The sequence below is a fragment of the Mustela erminea genome, chromosome 3 (assembly GCF_009829155.1).
Source record: "Mustela erminea isolate mMusErm1 chromosome 3, mMusErm1.Pri, whole genome shotgun sequence".
Taxonomy (NCBI): Eukaryota; Metazoa; Chordata; class Mammalia; order Carnivora; family Mustelidae; genus Mustela; species Mustela erminea.
Genome location: NC_045616.1, coordinates 159165593 through 159189093, shown reverse-complemented (window position 1 = coordinate 159189093; position 23501 = coordinate 159165593). Strand labels below are relative to the sequence as shown.

At 45.0% G+C, this 23501-nt stretch overlaps 3 protein-coding genes and 1 long non-coding RNA gene across 4 annotated transcripts; 1 reads left to right on the top strand and 3 right to left on the bottom strand.

Annotated features, from left to right (window-relative positions):
- Positions 1–3676: 3676 nt before the first annotated feature.
- On the bottom strand, positions 3677–4614 carry LOC116587277 (the record flags this gene model as incomplete). Its single annotated transcript, XM_032337948.1, has 2 exons — positions 3677–4371; positions 4423–4614. Coding segments are annotated over 2 exons (858 nt in total), but the record flags the coding sequence as incomplete, so codon positions are not given.
- On the bottom strand, positions 4597–8111 carry LOC116587276. The gene is given in 4 exon segments (XM_032337947.1): positions 4597–6224; positions 6227–7052; positions 7054–7434; positions 7560–8111. Coding segments are annotated over 4 exon segments (3363 nt in total). The 3' UTR covers positions 4597–4620.
- Positions 8112–8128: 17 nt separating this feature from the next.
- On the bottom strand, positions 8129–9681 carry LOC116587275. The gene is given in 3 exon segments (XM_032337946.1): positions 8129–8628; positions 8631–9258; positions 9676–9681. Coding segments are annotated over 3 exon segments (1134 nt in total).
- Positions 9682–9686: 5 nt separating this feature from the next.
- LOC116587093 lies at positions 9687–21569 on the top strand. Its single transcript, XR_004284307.1, has 3 exons — positions 9687–9762; positions 11866–11875; positions 21559–21569. It is a non-coding gene; the product is annotated as an uncharacterized LOC116587093 (long non-coding RNA).
- The last annotated feature ends 1932 nt before the right edge of the window (positions 21570–23501 follow it).

Here is a 23501-nt window from a genome sequence, read left to right as displayed (position 1 = left end):
GTAGAAATCAAGAAAGCCCTTGGCAACATTGCCTCTGTTTAATTTTGCTAAGGTTGCTAATATTTTCCTCTTGAGAAACTGATGCAAAATGGGACTCGGTCTTCATGATTCTGTTGGTTCCCTTTCCTGAAGCCTAATCTTGAAAATTAAGGTCAATCTCAGCAAAGAACCACGCTTGGGTGCCCCCCTATGAACTTTATTACTCCAGGAACTGTTATTTTGTGATTAACATTATTTGGATTCTCCATTTTGATTGAAGATTTTAAAGGAGGAGAATGAAGTGCGAGGTGAGTCTGACTAGCTCAGTAGACTCTTGTCATCACTTCATTTCAGTTAAACTACCAGCACCTGATATGCGTAAAGTGCTCTGCAAAGTGTCCCATGGCAGGAGGGGGGTTTCAAAAAACAATCATAAGTTGTTCTGAGAACCTCAAAGTATTTGCATTGCTTGTAATTAAGTCAACCTTCCTTGTGTCATTAGTGCCCCTGAAACTAGACTTGTCCCCAGAAACAAGGGGGAATTTGTGGCCATGCCTGTGAGGGAGCAGTGAGGATGCATGGGAGAGAGGGCATTCTGGAAGCTTCTCTGGGGTGAGGATGGGGACAAGCAAGCATTTCCTTCTCTCTTTTCCCTAAATGCACTTGGCATCCCCTTCTGCACCCGCATGAAGGACCCAGCAGGACAGGAACCCCTGCCCCCCAGGAGCATCTTTTCTTTCTGGGAAGGTAGAAAACAGAGAAGTAGATATTCTCACTAATGAACAAGTGGTCTGAGGAAGATGGAACAGGTGAAGGGACAAGGGTCGGTGGGCAAGGCCTCTTCTATTTAGAGAGATGGAGAAGGGTCTCTCAAAGTAGATGACCTAAATCCTGAGGAAAAGTCATGATATAAAGACCTGGGTGAATTCCTCTGAGCAAGAAAAACAGCAGATGCGGAGTTCCCAGAGCCAGAAAAACAAGTTCAAGGACAGGGCGTCCGTGTATAAGAGTGGGAGAAGAGCCTAACCTAAGATCCTCAGAAATTCTGTTCATCGTGCAAAACAAAGTGAGCGAACATGTAAGAATCCACAAACTAAGACTCCATCTACCTGGACTCAAGGACAAAGGGTCAGATGGGCCTTTTCCAGTCAGACCTCGCTGAGAGGACTCAGTATCAGACTGTTGGTGTGAAAGTCACCCTCTCTGATGCGTTGTCTCTGCTTTTTCTCAGCTCAGCTCCTGTGAGAGTTTCGTCATTCAGATTTCATGTGACCCACTTATCAACACAACGCAGCACTGGGACTGAAATACCAACTGAGTATTACTCCCACCTTAAAAGACCACCAGAGACGTGAGTCAAAGCCAAGCAGCAAGGGTCGTTTATTGCAGGTTCGAACCTGGACCTCTGCGCCACTCGTTGCCGATAACGCCCAGAGGTCCAGAGCTGGGTTGGTGCAGGGTTTTTATAGACAGATACAAACAAGTTTCCGGTAGGGCTTAGCTGATTGGTTGACAGTTTAAACAGGCATACTTGGCGCCAGCGGATTGGTTCAGGGGGCCCGCGCGCAAGAAACAAGCAAAGCAGTCTTACGGAAGCAGAACCGGCCGGTTAGCCCGCGCGCGCGAAAAAGCAAGCGTTCGTACAGAAGCGAAACTAGCTGGTTAACAGGATAAAAATGCACTTCTAGCCAGGGGGGTTCTTTTGGTTTTTCATTCCCCCCTTCTCTCAGGTGCCTGAGGAGCCAATCTTGGGTCCTTGGTTGTCATCAGTGAGGTCATCGTTGTTGCTCAAGTCTAGGGGCTGATACTGCTGTCTTAGGAGCATGATTTGTACTGTCTGAAGGCGTTGATTGACAAAGGCCACCAGACAATTTAAAATACATGGGCCAAAGGTCAGTAAAAGGATCAGAATACAAAGGGGTCCTAGTAAGGAGGATATTAAGGTGGTCAGCGAAGGGGATGAATTAAATCATGACTGGAACCAACCTTGCCAGCTTCACGTTCCCTTTTCCGTTTTGCCAATCCTTCCCGTACCTTAGCCATCAAGTCTTTGACTACTCCTGAGTGATCTGTATAAAAGCAACATTCTTCCTTAAGGGCAGCACATAAGCCACCTTGTTGGAAGAATAGGAGGTCCAATCCCCGTCTATTTTGGAGGACAACTTCTGCTAATGAGCTGACAGACTCCTGAAGTTTAGAAATGGATAATTCTAATTCCTGTATATCTATAGCAATGGCTTCTCGTAAGTATTGATAGTGATGTTGTTGTGAGATTAGGGCTGAAGTCCTGGTAGCCACCCCGGCGGTACCTAACCCTAGGCCTAGCATAAGTGCCAGGGTTAGGCTTACGGGTTCTCTTTTAGTTCTACGTAATCCTCCTTCCCAATATGACATTAAATCTTCATAAGGATGATAGATTAAGCGAGGAATCAGGTGGACCATTACACAGTAGTCTGCACTTCGGTTTAATGCTCCTGGGTGGATGCATGGAGTTATCCCACTGGCGCAGGCCCACCAGGCATCTTGGGGAGGTATTACATATTGCTCTGTGTTATTTATAGTAAGGTTCTGACTACATAAGTGCATGTGTTCAGGCGGGATCTTTCCTACGCATGTCCCCCGGCCCCGTACGGCTGCTAAGGTTAGGCGGGGGCTTCGACTTGTCCACCGGCACATGGAGGGTGCGGATGATAGATTGTAACCTCCTGGAGTGGCCAGTCCCTCGTAAAAAGGGGGCGCTATGTCATAACATAGCCAACAGGACTCAGTGGCATTGGGATTAGTATAATTCAGGACTTGAAAGGCATATTGGATCAACTTAAGTAGGTGGTCATTGGGGTTTCTTGATCTAGGTTTTTCAGTACTTATCATAGGCCGTTTGGTGGGGCTTGTGGGGAGTGGGAGGATTACGGTCCGATTGTGGCTGTCTGTGTTGCCCCGTAAGTGGCAGGGCTCTGAGTGACAACTGTTAGGCGGGGCCTGGTTGGAGGTGGTGGGACAAGTACGGGGTTGGGCCCTATGGTGGCCTTAGAGGTTTCTATAGAAAGTTTTATAGTGAACGTTAGACCGTCGTCATAACGTTCTTTATAGAATCTGAGGCCCCAGGTATATCCCCTCACCCAGTTAGTTTGTCTTTTTCCCGACTCAGTAAAGGCTATTTTGAGTGGGTGACACCACTGTTCTTTACAGGCTGGGTTCTGTGTCCATTTGGGACTGCTCCTGGCGTGAGAATAATTCGCCGTCACGGTTATGTAGTCCCAGCCTGAGGTGGGTTTCCAATAAGTGTCACCCGTGGTTTCGCAGCCCCAATTGCGACAATAAAAGTGGGCTGCCCCACTACATGAGTGGGTCCATTCCCTGGGTCTGTGAACCCCGGGGCATACATAGAAGGTAAGTGTGCTTAACATGCTCCGCTGAGTCCAGTCCCCACAGCCTCCCCAAGGGTCTAACCCGAGTCGCCCCCGGGGGGATGGTTGTGAAGGGGGCTTCTGTAGGTCAAAGTAATTTTCTACGTCCCAGTTAGCTGGGGCTCCCATGGCTAACTTACAGACGTCAGGGTACAAGTTAGGCCACCAGGAGTAGGGAGTAGCTGTGTGTGACATGTTCCAAACTACTAAGCCCGCACTATTAGTGACTTGCCAAGTCAAAATGGCTGGGGCATGGGGACTGGAGGCCCCATACCATGGCAGGAGTGTAAACAGCAGAGCAAAGAGAGGAAGTTTCATATTAATTATTGGGGAAACGGGAGTCAGGTTTTCGGCGCAGGGTTAGTTTAAGAGGATTGTCCTTACTGCGGTCCACTGTCCAACTGACATCCTGGTTGGGTTTTCTGATGAGATCTGACAGTGGGTCAACTGGCTTTGCGTGGGTGTGGTGTATCCAGGTTGCTATGCTGTCCAACTTGATGGCTGTAGGGGTAGTCAGGATAACCTGGAAAGGTCCCTTCCAACGAGGTTTGAGGGTCTCGGCTCGGTGTCGCTTGACAAGAACCCAATCTCCAGGGTGGAACTGATGGGGTACAGATGGAGGTCCTGTTGCATATAAGTCCCTTAGTCTTGGCCAAATACGTTTATGGACTCGTTGTAAAGCTTGGAGGGAGAATAAAAAGGAGTTATCATGATCTGACTGGATAAGGTCAGTTCTGAGTTTAGGTATGATGGGAGGAGGCCTACCATACATGATCTCATAAGGTGTGAACCCCAGCTTATATGGGGTGTTGCATACTTGATACAGAGCGTAGGGGAGCAGAGCCACCCAGTTAGCACCAGTCTCCATGGTCAATTTAGCAAGGGTCTCTTTTAAGGTTCTGTTCATTCTTTCTACCTGTCCTGAACTCTGGGGTCTATATGCACAATGTAATTTCCAATTAACCCCAAGTATGGAAGCCAGACCCTGACTTACCTTAGAGACGAAGGCTGGCCCATTGTCTGATCCCATCATAACAGGAAAGCCATACCTGGGCAGAATATCTTCGAGTAGTTTCTTTGCCACCACCTGTGCAGTCTCATGCTTGGTTGGAAAAGCCTCAGTCCATCCTGAAAAGGTATCTATAAACACCAGTAAGTACTTATAGCCATATTTCCCAGGCTTTACCTCTGTAAAGTCTTTTTCCCAATAGGCTCCCGGCAGGGTTCCCCTCTCTCAGGATCCGGTTATAGAGGAGTGTGGGCAGGCGTTTTGAAGTTGGCAAGCTGCACATCCGGTGGCAATTCTTTCTGATTTTTCAACGACATTTCTGATAGATAGTTTGGATTGTCGCATAAGGTCCTGTAGCCGTCTGGAACCTAAATGAGTTGTTTGGTGAATTCGCTCTAGAACTTCTTGTCCCATGGCCTCGGGGAGGATGATGTTATTTTTCATATCTCGCCACCAGCCATCCTTAACCTGGGCCATTGGGAGTTTACTCATCCATGCGATGTCTTTTTCAGAGTATTCCTGATGAGGTGGCAGTTCTCGGGGTCCCGGGTTGGGTGGTTGTATTAGTAGCGTTGGGACTTTGCTACAGGCTACTTGGCGAGCAGTCTGATCAGCAAAATTGTTTCCCCTAGAGACTGGATCGCTTGGTTTTTGGTGTCCAGAACAGTGGACTATGGCCAATTTCTTAGGGGCCCAGATGGCTGCTAGTAAGGCCGGAACTTCGTCCTTGTTTTTGATGTCCTTTCGCTCGGCGGTGATGAGTAATCCCCTCTCCCTATAGATTGCCCCATGGACGTGGGCCGTGGCGAAGGCATACCGGCTGTCTGTATATACAGTCATCCGGAGGCCCTGCCCTAATTTGAGGGCCTGTGTCAGGGCGATTAGCTCCGCTTTTTGCGCTGAGGTGCCCGGAGGCAATGCACCAGCCCAGATAATTTCCGTCTCTGATGTGACTGCGGCCCCTGCATACCTTTGTCCTTCGCGGACGAAACTGCTGCCGTCAATGAACCAAACGACTTCAGCGTCTGTTAGTGGATAGTCCTGCAGGTCTTCCCGTAGCCCATAGACCTGGGCTAAGATGTCAATACAGTCATGGAGGGGAGCATCCAGGTCTGGGTCAGGCAGTAGTGATGCGGGGTTTAGGGCCTGAGGGGAAGTATAGACTATCCTCGTAGGATTGAGCAATAGTCCCTGGTAGTGGACCATGCGAGCGTTGCTCACCCATCGGTCAGGGGCATGTTTGAGGACGCTTTCAATGGCGTGTGGAGTGGTCACTCGTAATTCTTGACCCAGTGACAGTTTATCAGCGTCCTTTACCATCAAGGCGGTGGCTGCTATCATTCGGAGGCAGGGGGGCCGTCCTGCTGCTACCGGGTCTAGTTTCTTTGACAGGTATGCTATGGGTCTAGGCCAGGGGCCTAGATGTTGGGTCAACACTGCCTTAGCCACCCCATTATGTTCATCCACGTATAGGTGGAATGGTTTGGATACATCTGGCAGTCTTAGCGCCGGGGATGAAAGGAAGGCCTTTTTCACCTGTTGGAAAGCCCGTTCTGCCTCTTCCGTCCACTCAAAGGTCTGCTGAGTTTTAGAGGCTACGTACAGGGGTTTGGGCATCTCAGCGAAGCCCGGTATCCACAATCGACAGTACCCTGCCGTCCCCAAGAATTCTCTTACCTGCCGTGGTGTAGCAGGTCGGGGAATGCGGAGTACACTGTTCTTGCGGGCGTCGGTGAGCCATTTTTGTCCCCCTTTCAATAAGTATCCCAGGTACATTACCTCAGACTTGCAAATTTGGGCCTTTTTCGCTGAGACCCGGTACCCCAGGTCCCGAGAGCCTGGAGGAGGTTTTCAGTTCCTTGTAGGCAGGCCTGTTGGGAATCTGCAGCTATTAAGAGATCATCTACATATTGCACGAGTGTTATATCAGGATTTTGCTTTCTATATTCACTTAAATCCTCGTGGAGGGTCTCATCAAACAGGGTAGGCGAGTTTTTGAACCCTTGTGGGAGGCGAGTCCATGTCAACTGTTCACTTATACCTCTCTCAGGGTCTGTCCATTCAAAGGCGAAAAGATCCTGGCTCTTGGGGGCCAAGGGCAAGCTAAAAAAAGCATCCTTTAAGTCAAGAACTGTGTACCATATTCTGGTGGGCCCCAGGGCACTGAGGAGAGTATAGGGGTTAGGGACAGTAGGGTGTATGTCCATAACCCGTTTATTAACTTCCCTTAGGTCTTGTACAGGTCGGTAGTCCCCGCTATTGGGTTTACGCACCGGTAACAAAGGTGTGTTCCAGGGCGAGTGACAGGGGCGTAGCACACCTGAGTCCAGGAGACATCTAATATGTGGGGTGATGCCCGATTTGGCTTCCATGGGCATGGGGTACTGTTTGACTCGGACGGGGTCAGCCCCAGGCTTTAGCTCTATGAAGAGGGCTGGCCGATGTCTAGCCAGCCCCATGCCTCCTGTTTCTGCCCAGGCTTTAGGGAATCGGTGAAGCCAGGACTCAATGTTGAGTTCCTGGGAAGGGGGGGTGGTTTGGTGGAGTAGATGTTCGTCCTCCAAACGCATTGTGAGTATTGATAATGGCAAGGTCTGAGAGCTAGTTACCGTGGGGCCGTCGGGTTGAAAATAAATGTGCGCTCCCATCTTGGTGAGTTAAGTTTCTTCCCAACAGAGGGCAAGGGCTATCAGGGATGATGAGGAATGAATGAATTACTTCTCCTGTACCTAAGTTAACAGTCCGTTGAGTTGTCCAAGGGTACCTTTTAGTCCCAGTGGCTCCCTGGACCCAGGAAAATTTGTCTGAAACTTCTCCATGGGGTCTGGTCAACACTGAATGATGAGCTCCGGTGTCAACCAGAAATTGTACAGGATTCCCCTCCACTTGTAGGGTTACCCTGGGCTTGGGGAGGGGATCCGAACCCCATCCCCTGTATTCTGAATCTCGGGTAACCAGAGTGGGGCTGGGTTTCGTTCCCCATGGTTGCGGTCTACGCTTATTTTTTGGGGGGCAATTACGTGCCAATGTCCCTTTTCTCTACAATATGCACATTGATCTGGGTCCAGATTGCGTTGGAACTCTTGGGCCTTTTGAGGTTCCCTTCGAGGGGTTGATTCTTCCTGGACAAAGGCAGTTAGGATTTTGGACATTTCTTTTGTTACTTTGAGTTGCTTATCCTCCGGGGTATCTCGGGCATTATAAACCCGTTGTGCAATGCGGAGTAGATCTTGAATCTGTTTGCCCTCTAGGTCCTCTAGTTTCTGTAGTTTGTTTTTAATGTCTGATGCTGCCTGATTTACAAAAGACGTGACTACTGCTGCCTGATTCTCAGGGGCTTCAGGATCCTTAGGCGTAAACTGCCTAAAGGCTTCCATTAATCTCTCTAGAAATGCTGCTGGACTCTCTGTCTTACCTTGCAAAACTGCATACACCTTGGCCAAATTGGTGGGCTTGCGGGCAGCAGCCCTGAGACCCGCCATTAGAGTCTGGCGATAAATGAGTAGCCGTCCCCTACCTTCGGCCGTGTTGTAGTCCCAGTTGGGCCTAGTTAAAGGGAAACTCGCATTGATGAGGTCTGGATTCATGGTTGGTCTGCCATCGTCTCCGGGAACCAGCTTCCTTGCTTCCACCTGGATTCTCTCTCTTTCTTCGGTAGTGAATAGGATACGCAAGAGCTGCTGACAATCATCCCAGGTGGGCTGATGGGTGAACATGATGCTATCTAGAAGGGCTATGAGATCTTTTGGATTATCTGAAAAGCGCGTGTTTTGGGCTTTCCAACTGTAGAGATCACTAGTTGAGAAGGGCCAATATTGGAGTCGGGGATTACCAGTATCATGGGGGGGGGGGCCAATCTCTCTAAGGGGCAAAGCCACAGTTGAATCTGCCGGGCGAAATGGATTTTCTCTCTGAGCGCGCCCCCTAGTGTGCCCGGCAGGGCCGTCAGTCCCTCCATGAGCGGCAGGGACCGCAGCAATTGCTTCTCGACCTTCTGCTTCAGGGCCCGGCGCGGCTTCAGCCGGGGCAGGCACAGGGGGAGAAAGCTCAGCCGCTCAGCCGCAGTGGCGGCTAGGGGAGGGGTTTGATAAGGGGGCGGATCTAGACTAAGTAAGTCTTGACTATCAGGGAGGACGGTGGAGGGGGTGCAGATGGGGCACGAGATCCTCGTGCTTCTGTCGGCCTGGCTGCGAGAACCTTGCAGCTTTCTGGGAACAGAAAGGGGGCCAACCAAGGGGGAGGGGTTTCCACAAGATCCTGCCAGACTGTAATGTAAGGGACTTGGTCTGGATGTCCCTCTTTACCTGGGAGATATACCTGAGCCTTAACCTTAAGAATTATGGGGAGGCAAAAAGTGCCTTGGGTGGGCCATCCTACTCCGAAGGTTGGCCATTCGGAGCGACAGAAAGTGATAAGTCTTGATCTCCGGATATCCAGGCTCAGGTTATTGCCTCTCGCCCGAACATCCTTGAAGTTAGCCAGGAGAAGGGAGAGCGGGGTACTCTGAGTTTGCCCCAATAGACTAGGTTGTTCCCAGATCAATATAATAGTTGAGACAAAAAGAAAGGCGCCTAGAATAGGCAGAAAGCGACAGAGACACCGGTGTAAGGGGTGGGAGACGCACGAGCAAGTGAGGAATTCGAAAGGGCGAATTGAGGGTGTGTGTTCCGGTTCAACCAGTCCGAAGGGGTGGATGAAAGCCTTTGGTGGCCTGGGGGTAGGAGCTAGGCAAGTTTCATCCTCCGACAGCGAGAGTAGGAATTCTTTTCCTCTGTCCGCCAGGGTGAACCTGAAAGTGACATGGGTTAGGAGAGTGTGGGCAGGATAATTAGGGAAAGGATTTCCTCCAACCTGGAGGGGCAACTGTTAAGGTACAAGGGACCAGCGGTGTTCAGAACGTTAGGATTCTCATAATCTGTTTACTCTCATATCATTGACTCGTTGAATCTGGTTTTAGCTCTTAATACCTATCTCTTATATTCCCTCCCGATATGTACGATGTCGCAGACAAGGGGAGGGGGACCTTTCAGGTGCTGTCCTGCTCGCGTCCCTCGCGGGAACTTAGGAGTGTCTTAGCTGAGGTCTATCCGTATAAACCCCGGACCAGGCTACTCCATGGAGTAGATGACCATTATGCCCTATGACGCTCCGCGAGACTCAGGGTGCAGCCCAGTCAGACTCTGTAGCCGAAGGCGGTGGAGCCACACAAACACATTCATACAGTCAGGCATTCCTCAGATTCAAACGGGTTAGACACCCTCCCCTTAAACAGAATGTAACCTTCATAATCAGTACAAGGAACACATATTCACATTTAAAGACATAACATGGAGACATACATGAAGACATACATTGTTGGCCTCCGAGGTGGGACTTGAACCCACGATCTCTGAGGGGCCGTTCCCGCCGGGCAAGAGGGACGTCTCCGTCGGCCCGCTGGCAACCCTATAGCGCGTCCGCCAGGGCGTATTTGCCAGTCACCGCCCTGGGACTCTAACCCAGGTCCTGGGATTCTAACCCAGGAATAATCACAGAAAGGACAAGACACACAGTCAGGACATAAGAACAAAGCATACGAAAAACATAGAAACAAAAGACAAAGCCGGCTTTCTTACCGATCGGTTGCAGCAACCCGTTGACCAGTTGTCTGGTGGGCTTGAAGGGGAGATCTCGGTGGGACCTCCAAATGAAATACCAACTGAGTATTACTCCCACCTTAAAAGACCACCAGAGACGTGAGTCAAAGCCAAGCAGCAAGGGTCGTTTATTGCAGGTTCGAACCTGGACCTCTGCGCCACTCGTTGCCGATAACGCCCAGAGGTCCAGAGCTGGGTTGGTGCAGGGTTTTTATAGACAGATACAAACAAGTTTCCGGTAGGGCTTAGCTGATTGGTTGACAGTTTAAACAGGCATACTTGGCGCCAGCGGATTGGTTCAGGGGTCCCGCACGGGAAAGCAGGGGTCCGCGCGAAAGCAGACAAAGCAATCTTACAGAAGCAGAACTGGCCGGTTAGCCCGCGCGCGTGAAAAAGCAAGCAATCGTACAGAAGCGAAACTAGCTGGTTAACAGGATAAAAATGCACTTCTAGCCAGGGGGGTTCTTTTGGTCTTTCAGGACAGGATTTAGCACGGCTTTCCATGAAGAAAGACGTAGGACCTAAAGGGAACCGCTCACAGGCAGGTAGCAGAGCAACGTGGACACCACCCGCTCTCCTAGATGATCCTGCGGGCCCAGCGCAGTAGTTATGCTATAATTCTATGGAGATAGATGACACAAGTCTTAATAGATTTTCCTGAGCAGGGTACCATGGGGCATCCGGCGGATTCAGTGTCTTACATTGGCTGGGCCCGGGCAGAAGGCCTCTGCCTCTCCAAACCCTCAACTCCCACCCCTCCCGCAAGAGGTGGGTGGGGCTGGTGGCTTCCCACTTTGCTGTCTGGCCATCCACCGGCAAGCCCTCGGGCGTGGTAACTCAGAGAGGACAACCTTTGAAACATGTCCCTCTGGCCTTTATGGAAAATCATTGTAATTACTTATCTTAGGGCCAAGCAACTCTGTCTCCTTGGGACTCAGAATTGCACTACAGAGGAACCCCTGAAGCAGCCCATCCATTTGCTTTCCCCAACCTGTCCCGCACCCCCGCTTCCCCCCTGGCTATGAGATATATCTGGATGGGTGAGGGCCTTGCCAAGGGCAGCAAGGCCTGATTTCAAAGCCCTGAAGAAGTAATCCCTGGGACATTTCACCGTCCAGAGGGCACACAGTACCTCCCTCGTCTGGGCTCCAGGAAAACTCGGAAGGTAGTCGGACATTCACACGGCTTCACTATCTTCGGAATTTTTCTTCCTCTTGCTGCTGTGGTTGAACTTTTCAAAATTCTAGTCCCTGTGGCCCACAAGCATTTTACTACAAAATAAGAAGCTTGTTCAAGTTCATTGGTTCACAAAGAATATCCATTCTGAGCGCTGCGCAGGGGGTCACGGGGAACAAAGCACTTGCCGGCCTCTGTGGGACTCGGGAGTTGAGAAGGAGGGCAGCACAGCTCCTCCTGGGCAAAGCCCAGCATTAACCACCTTTGCAGGAATGGGAGCAAAATGACCAAGTGATGTTACGGAAGTCAGACTTGCCCGTACACCTCACACATCAGTGTTTGGTTGCCAGCTTCGGTCTTGGGCTCTCCAAGCAACAGACGCTGACTGGGGCCAAGCTGGAATTCCTTAGCAATGCTCTTCTTGGGGGCTTATGGTCAAGCACTAGGGAGACAGAACAGAGGACAGGGTCCTTCATGCTGGCTCTCTTAACAAAGGTCGGGAAAAAGAGTGATGTCTACGTATGTATAGCTGGGGGGAGATACAGAAATTTGAGAGCACAGGCCCTGTGAAGCTTGCTTGGTCATACATTGCATGTCCCACTAGCATGTTCCATGGCCACCCATGGGCGTGACTTTTATTGTTCTACTGACGGGAAAGTCATTGAAAAGTTAGCGCTGGGGTCCACCTTGGCACACACTGGTTCGGTTGGATCTTGGCCAGTCTTCATAGTTGAGGGCACTTTTGGTTAAGCATCCCCCTTCCAGGTTCCAAAATATGTTGCAAGGTGTGCTACTCAAGGGGCTAGGGTTTCAGCTGTCAAGGAACTCTGAAGTTTGCTAGCAGGGTTGAGGACACCCAAGTCCAGTCTCTGCTCTGTCTCAAGCCAATGTCTAAGACACTGGTTTGGAAGCAAAGAAAACTTTGCTTATCAGAAGGGTGGCCCAGTGAGAAGGCTGGGGATGATTCCCAAAGCTCCCTTTCCCTGCTGAGCCTAGGGACAGCTTATCTGGGTTTGAAAGACTGTTTGAAACAGTCTGGAGGCATGCACTCTTCCAAACAATGAGGTGCCTTTCAGGGCCTGGTACCATGAGGTACCTTGGATGACTTCAAGTCAAATGTTATGGCTCATTCCCCACTAGGTTTCCACAATCAATGCATAAACAGAGAGTAGGGGTAAAAAAGGCATAGTTAATGATTGAACGAACATGCAGTTAAGAGGTGCATAAAACATAATTGCCTAAAACAGAACTTGGAGCTAAGTTAATAATGCAACCAAGGCAACCCTCATCCTGCTTATGCTTTCGAAAGAGGTCCAGGAGCCAAGTGTCTGTCCTCCTGACACAGAGGAGGAGGCACGGCCTTGTGCCTTCTGATCCCTTTATTCTCAAAGAAAACTGTGATCTCCCCTTATTTGCAGCTCATGATCACAGATGGGCTCAGAATTTAGACAAGAGAATGAATCCAGCTTAATACTCTGTTGCTACCATTACTGACACCTGAGTCTCCATCCCCTGCTCTACCTCTTGTGGCTCGGTACAAAAACCTTTGTTCTCCTTTCTTGCTGTGGCATGCTTAAGACCAATTTCTACAGATATTGGTGAATAGACCTCTATCCCTTCACACCTAAGATGATTCAAGTTCACCCAACTTGATATTGTTAGGTCGGCGGCCCTGGGAATGCAGGAGGAAAAATAAAATGGCCGCCAGGCCGCCATCTTCCCCTACCCAGGACTTTCCCACCAGAAGGACATCTGTCAAGGACACATCACTTTGAGCAAACGGAAACCTATGCGAGAAACAGAAACCAGCCACTTTGGGACTTTCCAACCCCCAACCTCTAACCTTACCAAATACGGTTATGAGCCCCCTCCATGCCTTGGCCCAATAAAAACTCACCCAACCCCTTCCCACCAGCGACTTCCCCGACTCACCTCTCCTGAGTCGCAGAACTTCACCGGAGGGCGCCTTTAATAAACCTTGCCTCGTGCCTGTCTCGCCTGCTGTCGTGTGTGTCTCGCCTGTAAAACCTTACAGATACCAAGATCTTTTTCCATGTGTTCATGTTTGTCTTTAAATCATCAGCTTTCCCTTCTGCTGCTCAAGGATCTACATTTGGGGTTCATGCTTCAATGTATAGATAATTTATACATAGATAAAATAAATTAAAACAGACTTAGAAAGTTTGCCATTACAGTAAATTATTGTGTAGCAATTTGAGATTCTTAATACAAGCTTATCACTTTCCATTTCACTCTGAAGATGTTGGTAGCAAGAACAGTTTGCTAATACGCCTAAGGCCTACGTGCTTTTATTATTATTTTTCCTTTAATTTATGATACAAGATTCTTTCATACTCTGATTCCGTTCTGTGATCCCATGATACCATGGCGAGGGGTCTACCTGCCTTTGATGCGCTCACTCCTCTTGGGGTGTTGGCATTCTTTCCTGAGCTGCTGTGGTGCAGAGTAGGGGAAGGCTGCATCAGATCTTTGAATGTGGCCATTTTTCTGGAGGGAGGACTTGTAATTACTCTCACCATTCAAATAGGGACTGGTACCTGCCCTCCCCTCCCCAACACAGTGCCCTTGAAATAACGGTGCTATGGTTACTCACAGGTTCAATTGCACTGCACATTATCCTTACTAGGCAGCTGGTGACAATCTACCTTCAAATAATGCTCAATTAATATCGCTTGAAATCACGAAAACATTATCTCACCAACATGAGTGCTGGATACAGCTGGTCATTATGTCCCTGAAGATATCTTATCACCAAATGGAAACAATGAATGAGGAATACAGCCCGCATTTCAAATTCCATTAGTTCTAAAATTTGAAACTCTCTTATGGGAGATGTGACTTGGAAGTTCTTTTAAAATACACTCGCATACCTCCCGAGCCCATAATCAATACCCATGTTATTGACTTCAGCTACTACTTTTTTATTTTTTGTTTTTCTACTCTTTTCTGTTAGATTTCAGCTATATTTCTAGTCTACTGATTGAATTTTAAAAATCGTGATTGCTTTCTTCCACAAAAGCTAACAGGCTCTGAGGCTGCCGCTGTGGCTGTATATGTCTCTGCAGGTCCTCTTATGAACACTTTTTTTGGCAGAGCCTCTTAGTGTTTTAATTGGCATCACTAATCATTCAAGTTTCAGTGCTTTGCACAGGATGTCCTGGGGTTAGTTTAACTAGGTCCTCCTTCATTTCCATTTCAAAGCCTTTTACCTACAGAGACAAAGGATGTCTTCTAAGCAAACCAAACTGGGAGGTGGAGCCCAGATCAGATAACAATCTCTCCAGCCACCTGGGCTGAGGCTGCTGTTGTAGAGACTTAATCCTCCTCGCCCAAGAACAGCTTGGGCAAGGAGACAGTCACATTACCCACAAGGACACTTTTCCTAAATTGCACAGCCATTATATACACATGGTTCAAATAGATCTAAAACCCCGAGGGATTATTCAAGTTAGCCTTTCTTTTGTTTTCCTGAGAAATGTTAGCAATAGTAAATGTTGCACCATTGCTCCATCAAAAAAAAAAAAAAAAAGAAAAAAAAAAGCAGACCATTAACTCATTCATTTGTTCACTGTTGGCTGAGTATGCACCCATTCTGTTCCATGCATTGTTCCAGGTTCTGGAGATGAAGCAGGAAATGATACAGACTTTGCCTTCACAGATACAGTGAAAAGAAGAGAGAAAGATGGGAAATACACATACAATCCAAAAGGAAAAAGAAGAATGGGCCATAATGAAGCGTGACTGAGCCGATGTAGTTTTTTTTTTTTCTTTTCTTTTTCTTTTTGCAAGGTCGGTGCTGTTTTCTCTGAAGAGGTGGGAGAAATGATGACAAGAAACCACTCTTGTAAATACAGATCTAGAAGAGCATTCCACATGGAACCAAGGGCTGGAAGAGATGGAGCCTGGTGTTAGGAACTGGCTGGTCTGCTACAGAGATAGTGGCCCAGGAAGGTAAGTAAGAAGAGTCATTGGCACAAGGTGGTGAAGCCAGGTGGATGGGAGGGGCTGGAATATTCAGTACTTGGAAACACTCAGAACCTGACTACATTGTTGGAATGTCTGTGAGAGTAGTAGACATGCGCAGGATTCCACCAGGCAGTAGGAAGTCATCTATGATGACGGGTGGTGATACTGCTGAATTTCAGCTAACCAGCTTGATGGTAAAATTAAAAGAAGTTACAGAAGAATTACATCAGGGAGTAACTTTAGCTCCAGAAAACTTGAATGCCATCACATTCCCCTACAAGAGCCATGTTGTCATGAATATTATAAAACGAACTCAGAGTGCCCATCTGTGGTACAGAGTCAGACCCAGGATGTATGGTGTCCTATGTTTTACTTCCCAGCTTCAGAATCCAAGGCCTATAAGTACCCATGGCTCTCCAGATATGACCATCCTAGTGGGGTCTCAGTTCCCTTGAAATGAGAAAACCCTTTCCTTAGTAGGTAAGTGTCTTTTTTTTTTTTTTTTTAAATCTCAGAAGGATCTCCAATTAAATATATGAAATAAAATTATGGAATTAATTAATACCATGTCAGTATTGTGTCCTGAATTTATAATAATTTATATATGTAGGCTACTCAAAATATAGGAAATATTTAGGAGAACTTGGGATTTTAGAAAACAGGACAGTAGGGGTCAGAGATGATGATGATATTCAAGATTCCGTAGCACTGAGTGGGTGTTTCCCAGGATTCCCAGACCTCTTATTTGTTATCTGAGAAAACGCTATGAGGCTGGTTCTGTTACCATCTCCACTTTGTAGATGAAGCATGGAGTCCTGGAGAGAGAGGAAATGGAACTGCCCAGGGCCACACGATGAGCAGAGCTGGGAATTTTGGAATTCTGGGCTGGAGAATTTTGATGCTGGATTTTTAAGTCAGGAGGAAATTTAGTAAAAATTCAAGGCTAAAAGGAAATGTTAATGAAAAAACAAATATACTGTAAAAAATAGGATTCCCCTCCATCCCCAAAATCAGGTAAAAAAAAAAAAAAGAAACCAACCCCCCCCCCAATATTTCTCTTAGAAAAGTCGCCCAATCCTGAACACAGGGTCTCACACACAAACAAAAGTAGCTTGATTTGCAGATCAGCCTCTGGGATCTTATACTGGACCCAGTTTGAAGTTGAAAGAAAAAAAAAAAGTTAGGTAGTTAGATATCCATAAACACCGGTATCCAAACAAATGAAAACATCCTAGCTTTGGTATGGCTACAGAAATCTGGAAATAGTTCAAGAGGACACTGGCTTTGGAAGAGGATGCTGGCTTTGCTCAGCATGCCATCTCTAGATGGAGAGTGAAGTGGGATTTGTCCTCTCATACACATGACATTCTGAAAGCGACAAACTGTGAAGACAGAAGTCAGGCAGTGAGAAGAACCCCTGGAAGAAGACCAGTGATTGACATACGTTGGGGGTCAGGATGAGTTGGTTCAAGGGAGCACCACAAGGGAAATTTGGGGTGACAGAACTTCTCCGTATCAGCAAATGATGCCATTTACACAGCTTTATGTATTTAAAAAGATTGTAAGACTGTACACTAGAAGGGTAAAAGCTATTAAATTTAAATTTTTAAATGAAATTTAAAAAATAACCTCCTCCAAATGAATGCATGCACATTTGTCAGATCTTTTCAAATGATATGTTTTACATATATACATTATAATATGCAAGTTAAAATAAAAGGAAAAAGAATTATAAGAAATAATAAACTCTAGTTAAGGATATATGTGCTGAAGTCTTTACTGGTGAAATTTACTAATTGCTAACTTGGAAATGCATCCAAAAAGAAAAAAGAGAGACATGAACCATGGACAAGTAAGAGAATGGATGGGCGACGAGAGATGGGGTTCAACCGAGCAAGGCGTGAGGCGGAGGAGAGAGTGGTGAGTGTTATACGACTCTCCGTTTCCTATGTGTTTGAAAAGTTGTAGAAGAAAATATTGGCAAAAAGATTAATGTGTCGGGGCGCCTGGGTGGCGCAGTGGGTTAAAGCCTCTGCCTTCGGCTCAGGTCATGATCCCAGGGTCCTGGGATGGAGCCCCGCATCGGGCTCGCTGCTCAGCAGGGAGCCTGCTTCCTCCTCTCTCTCTCTCTCTCTCTTCCTACTTGTGATCTCTCTCTCTCTGTCAAATAAATAAATAAATAAAATATTTAAAAACAAAACCAAACAACAAAATTAATAAAAAAAAAGATTAATGTGTCAAAATGTTACACTTGTCATTTTAAGTTGAACAGTGTTAAGAGAACTCGATTTAGTTTGTAACGAGTGTGTCAACTTAGCACCATTGGATATTTGAGACATGTATGTATATAGTTTTAATATCTTAGATCAAGGGTCAGCAAACTTTCTGTAAAGGGCTGGATAGTAAGGATTTGGTGAACTGTGGGTCATATGATTTCTGTTGTGACTACTCAGCTCTGTCAACTGTACCTCAAAAGCCGCCATTGATAATGCATCAATAAATGGGTGTGTTAGTGTTCTAGCGAAATTTCATTTACAAAAACAAATAGCAAGGGAGCATGGCCTGTGGGTCAGTTTGCTGTGTGCAATATTAGGCACATAGGAGTTAGTCACAGGAGTTAATTCTTGGACAGTTTACTTGCTATGGTCTTAAACTTGCCTAGTTATTAGAAGTACTCAAAGTGAATATAGATCATTAATTTTATAAACGCAGTGGAAATTTTATAGAAATTCACTTAAATAAGTTTGCAAATAATAAATCATTTAAGGGAGTTTATTATGGTGTGGACTTGAGCTAGTCTAACACTGCCCATAATCATAAAAATTTATCATGATCAGAATCAGAAGGTGATTGTTTTTATTTTGTTAGATTTAGTAATCAGGCTTACAACTGGCAATTAAAAGATTAAGGAAAACTGAGTTTTAAAATGTATCCTTCTGGGGCACCTGGGTGGCTCAAGCCGCTGCCTTCGGCTCAGGTCATGATCCCAGTGTCCTGGGATCGAGTCCCGCGTCAGGCTCTCTGCTCAGCCCCCTCTCTGCCTTCCCCTCCCCCGCTCTGCCTTCCTCTATGCCTACCTGTAATCTCTGTGTCTGTCAAATAAATAAATAAAATCTTAAAAAAAAAATGTATCCTTCTTAGTCATTTGGATATTAACTTATAACCCAATTAGCTATAGTTAATCCTCTCTGCACACAACTCTGACTTATCAAAAAATTCATATCAAAATAAGTTGGGATAAGACATTTGGGTTTATATAAAGTAAAAACCTAAATTATCAGATGGTTTTGTCAGGGGAGCGGTGATTGGATTTATGTTTATTTATTTATTTATTTATTTATTGAAAGATGCTTTATTTATTTATTAGACTCCGAGAGAGAGATCACAAGTAGGCAGAGAGGCAGTCAGAGAGAGAGGGGGAAGCAGTCCTCCTGTTGAGCAGAGAGCCCAATGCGGGACTTGATCCCAGGATCCTGGGATCATGACCTGAGATCATGACCGAGATCATGACCTGAACCAAAGGCAGAGGCTTAACCCATTGAGTCACCCAGGAACCCTGGACTTATGTTTTTTTTAGAAAGATTCTTCTGGCTCTAAGTGGAGAATGGATTTGAGGATGGGGTGGCAAGGAGAAGCAAAGACCAATTAGGGGGCCATTGGAGTATTAAGGCATGATGACATGATGAAGACATGGATTAGAATGTAATTTGACCAAATGTGGGTCATGAACTAAAAGACAAGTACTCCAGTCTTTGTCCTGAGCCATGAGGTGAATATAAACACTATTAACAAGGTGGCAGCCAAAGGAGGAACAAGATAGATGGTTTCTACCTGTTGGACACCAGTGGTCATTCAGAGGTGACCCATATGGTCCTGGGAACAGGTTGAGAGACTGAGGTTGGTTCTGTGTTCCACGAAGTAGTGCAGGGAGCAGATTCCTCCTTCTTTGTTGCCTTGCCATCCCTCAGCCTGTGAGCTTTGGCCTTCTGGTGGCAGAGGACAGCCACTTAAGGGTTAGGCTGTGGTGACCACGTAAGCTGTGCCTTCACACCAGGATCACAGTCAGTAGATGACAACCTAATAAAGAAATTGAGGGAAGTATAGGGACCTAGGGCTTGAAACAAAATCACAAAAAGCATTTTAGTGAAAATAGTCATAAAGAACAACCTTGGGATAGTTTCCACTTTATGTCTCTGATCTTAATCTGTCTTAGTTAATTCTTTTTGCATAATTATGATGGAACTAATAAGAACCTTAAAGTTAGGCCAAATCAAAATTCTTTAAATATTTTGTTATCACTCCACAGAAAACAGATTTGGGTGTTGAGGATCATGACACTCTATACACCAAGAGAATTTGGGAGAAAGCATTTGGGCAGACACAGGTATTCTGGGCTGGCTTGGGCACAGGGGAAGGAGAGGTCGACCTTTGGAGTGGCTAGGGTTGGGACTGGGGGAAAGTCCCCATGTGTGGGAGATTTGGATCTCCTACCAGTGCAGAACAGTGAAGGCATGTTCGATCTTTATTATCAGTCTGTCCAGATGTAAGCAAAAGCAGAAAGTAGGGTGAGGCCTAGGAAGAAGTCAGCAGTGACACATCAAAAACGGAGACAGACTCATTATTCCCATAAAGCCACTTGGAAGTATGTTTGGTGGACTATGCTGGAAAATAATGAAATGATACACTACAAGCTAAGACACTTGAAGCTCTTTCTCAGGAAATACCTCCATATGACTTAGTTTTAGAGGTGGCATAGTGCATTCAGAGCAAATTAGAACAAAATAACACAGTTTACAGCTGGTCTTTCACTGGCTCTGTGACCCTCAGTAAATAATTATCCTACCTAGCCTGGCTTCAGTTTCCCCAACTGTAAAGTGTTGAAGATAAGAGTACTCACTTCATAAGATTGCTAAAAGGATTGAGCAGGTTTATATACATAAGGCCCTTAGTGTTTGGTACTTTTTAGCCCTTAATGCATATTACACAATATTGGTTCTATTAAAATAGCTTTTTATATGCTATTTTAAATGCAAACTTTTCATATGCAACTTTTAAATGCAAAGTCAATGGTAATCTTTAGACCCTTTCCAAGATGGCCCACAAAAACAAGTAGTTCAAAGCAAATACACAAAGGAATTAGCTGATAATTTTATTAGGTTACATATTTTATTCCTTCTAGAAAACTTAGAGAAATCCATATAACTCAGGGGATCTGAATTCCTATCTGGGAACCATGTGTTTTTGAGAGCAGGGCCTCCCTTGAGCATCCAAAGTGAATTTCATCAGAAGGTCAATTTTTATCATAGATGACAAGGAATTGTACACATTTTCATTTATATTATGTAATCTTAAATTAGCAAAACACCATTTTAAAGGAAATACTCTGGAAAGCCCACATTAAAAGTCAGGCCAGTGATAAAAACCTTTAGATGCCACATGCCAGAGGGAATGCACAAGGAAACACATGTGTTACACATAAAGAAAGCATGAGCTCAATATAGAACAAAGAACACTCTTGGTCAGAGTTCATTTCTCAGTGGGGGAGGGCACATTAGTGCCTAGAAGTTCCCTGGGACCAACTAGGCCCCCCTCCACATTCAGGTAGAAAGAAAAGTTATGGCTCCTGAGAGATTCAAGATAACCTCACCCTGAGTAGACTTGGTGAGGAGAGTCTTTGGAAAGAATGTCCCAGACTTTCTTCTCAAGAAGGTAAAGAACATTTCTACTTGTCTGCATCCAGGAGATGTGCAAACTACTTTATCTGGAATTATAACTCTAGAATTTTACCTAGCAGCATATGTCAACAACAGTGGTATTGGATGGGTTTTTATTTGTATTATTCATAACAGAATGTCAAATTGTGGGGCAATGGCTTTTCTTTTCCTTTTTAAAAGTGAGGTATTCTAATAAAAAAAAGAACTATGAAGAAATATGGAACATTAGTTGAAGAAATGCACATTGAGGACTCAGACTGACCTGTACTGATGCCAAAAACCTATTTTGTTGTGGAGAAAAATTAAGGTTGGTTGATAGATGGATAGAGGGATGCATAGATGGATACATATGTGATGAGGCAAATGTAATAAGAAATAGTAAAAAAAAATAGAATTTAGGAGGTGGCTGTGTTGATGTTTTTTATAAAATTCTTTTAAGTTGTCTTTATGTTTGAAATCTTTCTAAATAAATTGTTGGAGAAAAAACACTTTATATTGTAATTAAGCTGAATAAAATGTTCGGCAGTAATGAGATAAGTATTTCATGGTTTCAGGTCTAGGACAGAACCAATAGTTTCTATTAGAAATGTGTAAGAAAAATATTTTTACTAGGCATTAGTCTTTGGACCAGCAGGGTAAATCATGCTCAGCACCAAGGACAGGGACTAACTCCAAAGAAAATTTTCTCCAGCTATTCCTGTAACACTGGAAACCTACTGCCTTTACAGAAGAAAACACCCAATATTTAGATTGGGTTTTATTTTTGAATCTAGTAGAAATACTCTAACAGCTCCTTTCCAACTTGCCCATATGGTATGCATCTTATAGAAGCTGTTATTTGGATCCAAAGAACAATAGGACTTTGCCCTACACAAGCTTAGAATCAAATAGAAAAATAAATACATATAAATTAAATACTCAGGTGCTCCAGACCCTGTGGGAGATGCAAGTTCCAGTTTCACTGTGAAGTATAATCTCCGTGTCACTTGTAAGGGTAACTGCCTGAAATCCCTCCCTGTGTTAAATGCAATATGTATATAGCAAGGTCCTCATAGTCAGGTGCTGCCAAATGACCTGTGTGATAAATAGTAATAATACATAATAAATCTATAAAATAAAAACAATAGAAAGTTAACATACTGTATGCTGTGCTACATATGTAATACTGACTTGTATTACATACTTATATATAATAAAACATATACAGTAATAATTTCAATTATATATAATGAGAATATTATGTATTAATATCACTATATTATATGGTTATATAATATAAATATAAATAATAATATATAATATACACATTATGATACTATTGTTGTATATGAAATATAAATAAAAATTATTATATCTTGGAAATGTAATCTTGCCAAATAGTAAGTTTAAACATTTTTAAAACCACTCATTTAGTTACACAGTTCCAGATGTTTCTCGTCATTTTGGTTCTTTTGTCTATGAATGTCAAAAATTTCTTTGGGAACTTCTCATGTAACTATTTGAAACTACTGTGAGGTGATGTGAATGAAAAGGACTTGAAGATCAGAACAGGATTTATAATTATTGCTAACCACTTAGAGAACTAGGATGTTATGAAATTCTTGTTAAGTTACTGGAACCAAGTAACTTGGTCTTTTTTTTTTTCTTCACAATCCCTAATGTTGATATTTTGTTAAATTATTTGCTAAATTACTGGGGAGTAGATTTGATTTTAATTTAAATGAGGTTGTACTTTCATTTTAGATAGATGGGTAGATATTTGGGTCAGGGAACAGATGAAAATGATCAGATAGATAGATAAAGAGATGGATGGATAATAGATGATAGATGGATAGATGGATGGATGATAGGTAGATAGAGAGATGACAGATACTTTCCCCTCTAGATTGTCTCTGAGAGCACTTCTGCTTTCTGACCTTATAAAAAGGAGCAACCAAGATTTATTCTATTAGTAAAAAGGAAAAGAACAACAAAGTAAATGAATTACCTTCTTCAGTTTGCTAGAAGGTCACTGTGTCCCACTTTGATATTCCCTTAATGTTTAATTCGTCTGGATGCCAAGCACAATCTGGCTGAAACTCTTCATCAACAAGATCCAAGCCAGTGTGGTGGGCCAAACAGGACGGTTAAAATTAAATCCAAGTAGGAGAATATTTAGTGGTTGCCAGGGGACAGGGACGGGGGTGTGTGGGGGGTGCAACTCTACAAGGTAGCGGGAGAGAATGCCTTCGTGGTGACAGAATGGTTTTGCATCTTGGCTGTGATGGGGTCACAGGTAGGATCAGATCACACAGGATGGTACTGTGAATGCATTCGAGCACACTCACACACACACACATGCACATGAGTGCAATTTAAAACCCTAAAGACTGGTGGCAACTGAATGCAGTTTGTAGTCTAGTGAACAGGTTTATACCAAGTCAGTTCCCTGGTTTTGATATCATTGTACATTCATGTAAAATGTCACTATTAGAAGAAGCTAAATAAATTGTTCATGAGAATCTACGCACTGTTTCTGTAAGCCTGTGAGTCTGTAGTTACTTCAAAAGAAATGTTTAAAAGGTAATATCCAAAAAAAGTAATGGTATTGAGT